Source organism: Gavialis gangeticus, unplaced genomic scaffold (assembly GCF_001723915.1).
Source record: "Gavialis gangeticus isolate Ggan-Ray unplaced genomic scaffold, GavGan_comp1, whole genome shotgun sequence".
Classification (NCBI taxonomy): Eukaryota; Metazoa; Chordata; order Crocodylia; family Gavialidae; genus Gavialis; species Gavialis gangeticus.
The window spans coordinates 120531505-120533905 of record NW_017729022.1 but is presented as its reverse complement, the minus strand read 5'-3'; the positions used below and the strand labels follow the sequence as shown (position 1 = coordinate 120533905).

The 2401-nt window shown below is 38.5% G+C and overlaps 1 protein-coding gene across 6 annotated transcripts in view; it reads left to right on the top strand.

Annotated features, from left to right (window-relative positions):
* NPHP1 (nephrocystin 1) overlaps positions 1-2401 on the top strand; it is an 88253-nt gene that overhangs the window by 51056 nt on the left and 34796 nt on the right. For all 6 annotated transcript variants that reach the window (XM_019516093.1, XM_019516092.1, XM_019516091.1 and 3 more), the window contains one exon: positions 701-777. In XM_019516093.1, coding sequence (XP_019371638.1) covers positions 701-777 — 77 coding nt within the window. The remainder of the gene's footprint in view (positions 1-700; positions 778-2401) is intronic.

Here is a 2401-nt window from a genome sequence, read left to right as displayed (position 1 = left end):
GGGGGGGGGGGGGAGCCTGCGCTCCTGTGGGGTGCTCCATCCACCCCACCATTACAGTGTTCGAGAACCACGCTTGGTATCTCAAGGTATGTAGAAAAAACATTTAAAGCTGTGTCTATGGCTGAATAGCTAATTCTTTGAATCAGTACCAAGTCTTCAGATTCGGCTGAACCGAATCAGGGGCAGTGATCTGAATCCACTAATCCAGTCACTGTCCCCGATTCGAGCCGAAGTGGAATAGGAATCAAATACAGCCCATTTCACACGCCCCTAGTATCTATACAGTTGAAACTATGGGTCTAGCTTCAGGATGAAATATTCTTTGTAAATCGAGAAATATAAACAGTGGAATTTTCAAGTTTGGATGGGTAGAAGTTTTGGAAAGACATGATATAATTTTAAATGAAGTATTTGCTGTTTTTCATTGTAAACAGTTATTGGAATTACGTTTGTGAATCATTGCTAGTAAGTATTTCAAAATGTGATTAATTGCCTGATAAAAGAGGAATTTCAGACTTGCTTTGTGAGTTTCAAAGGTTGAGTGATTAAGCAAAACCAGATCTTTAAATTTATTAGTCATAAGACCTGGAGTATCTCTCAAAAAAAATCATTGCTCCTTTTTCCTTCTTTTTTGAGAAAACGGCTGCTGCTGTTTTCCCTTTCTCCTAGTATGATGTTAAAATGTATCCTTTTTTAACAGAACTTTAGAGCTACTTTTGAATGGTGGTACTCCCTATGAGAGAGGTGTTGAGGTGGACCCTTCCATGTCAAGAAGAGGTATGATTTCATCCATGTTTTATAACATTTTATTTATCTAATACAAGTAGGTAATACATGGGACCTTGTAGGACTACAAAAAGTTAGAGATTTTGAACGGAACCTGGAACTCTTCTGGACATTCAGCTCCCTTGTGGTAAACTGCAGTGTGATAAGTTGTTGTACATTCATAAACATTAAATAGATTGAGATTATTACAACTTGTTATTAACCCTAATTTATGCCAATATACTACTACTGTTTCCTATAGCATCTATAGTACTGTGTTTCAGAGAGAAATGTAGTACTTTCTCTATTTCAAATAGAACAAATGTGGCAAAAGGATAATAAAAGGCAAAACTGCCACTTTATTTGATGATAATATGCATTATCCATACATGGCTTCAGCTCTCAAAATATGATCACCCCAGTAAGTGGCATACTTTTTTATACCAAGTATCACAAATCAGCTTTCACGGACCAATCATTTTAAATAGTCTTTAGGAGTAGAAGGCACAACCCAATCTGCATCACTTTATTCCTAACACAAATAAAGGACTGGGAAAGATTGTTTGCATGCCAGTTAAGAGTGAGTTTCTATTTCAGTTATGTGCATGTATTGGTATGAGAGAATTGGTTCTTAATTCTGACTGACATCAGAATTGTTTATCAATGTTAATCTTACTCTGATTTAAGATTTCCATCATTTCTAATGTTTGAGGCTTAAGGATATTTTTCAAGACTCAATTGTTCATGCTCATTTCAATGTTTATGTAGTCTTTCTTGATTTTCATTTAGCAACACTAGGTACCTATATATGTGATGGAGCTCTGTGTCAGAGCAGGCTCAATTAGTTGAGCAGCCTCCACATCGTGTGGTCAGCGTCCCCATGTTTTAAAATGGCAATGGGAGTGCTTTAACTAAAGCTTGTCAAACAAGCTTTAGTTAAAGCACCCCTGTGCTACGGGCGCTTTGATTAGAGTGGCTCTGAGAGCCGCTCTAATTAAAACGCCTTTCCCCTCCTCCCTGGAGCACCTGTATAGATGCCCATTAACAATAATTTTAGGTTACTTATCATGGATTTTACAGTGTGCATGTGTACATGCAGGTGGGTGTTTGAGCACTACAGTGTGCTATTAGGGATTTTCATCACTTGTTTCTGTAAATAAAATTTCACCCTAAATTGGTGTAAGTTATTTGGTGCCTGTATTTTAAGCAAAAGGTCCCTACTGTGATCTTCCTCAGCCTGAGAAAAACCCCATTTCTTAGGCATGTACATTTCTGTGGACTGTGGACAGCTTTTACTTCCCTTGACTCCTCCAAAATAATGGCATACACTTCTTTGCCTCAGTTTGTTCTGTCTCGTCTTCTGTTTCCCCACTCATCATCTGTTAAGGGTTATGATTCATAGATTCATAGACATTAGGGATGAAAGGGACCTCAGAAGATCATCAAGTCCAGCCCTCCACCCAAAGGGCAGGAAGTCAGCTGGGGTCATAGGATCCCAGCAAGATAAGCATCTAATTTACTCTTGAAGGTGTTCAATGTAGGTGCTTGAGCCACCTCCAATGGCAGGCTATTCCAGACCTTAACAGTCATAAAAATAAATGTCCACTTCTACTGAAAAGTTTCACTGGTCAGTACA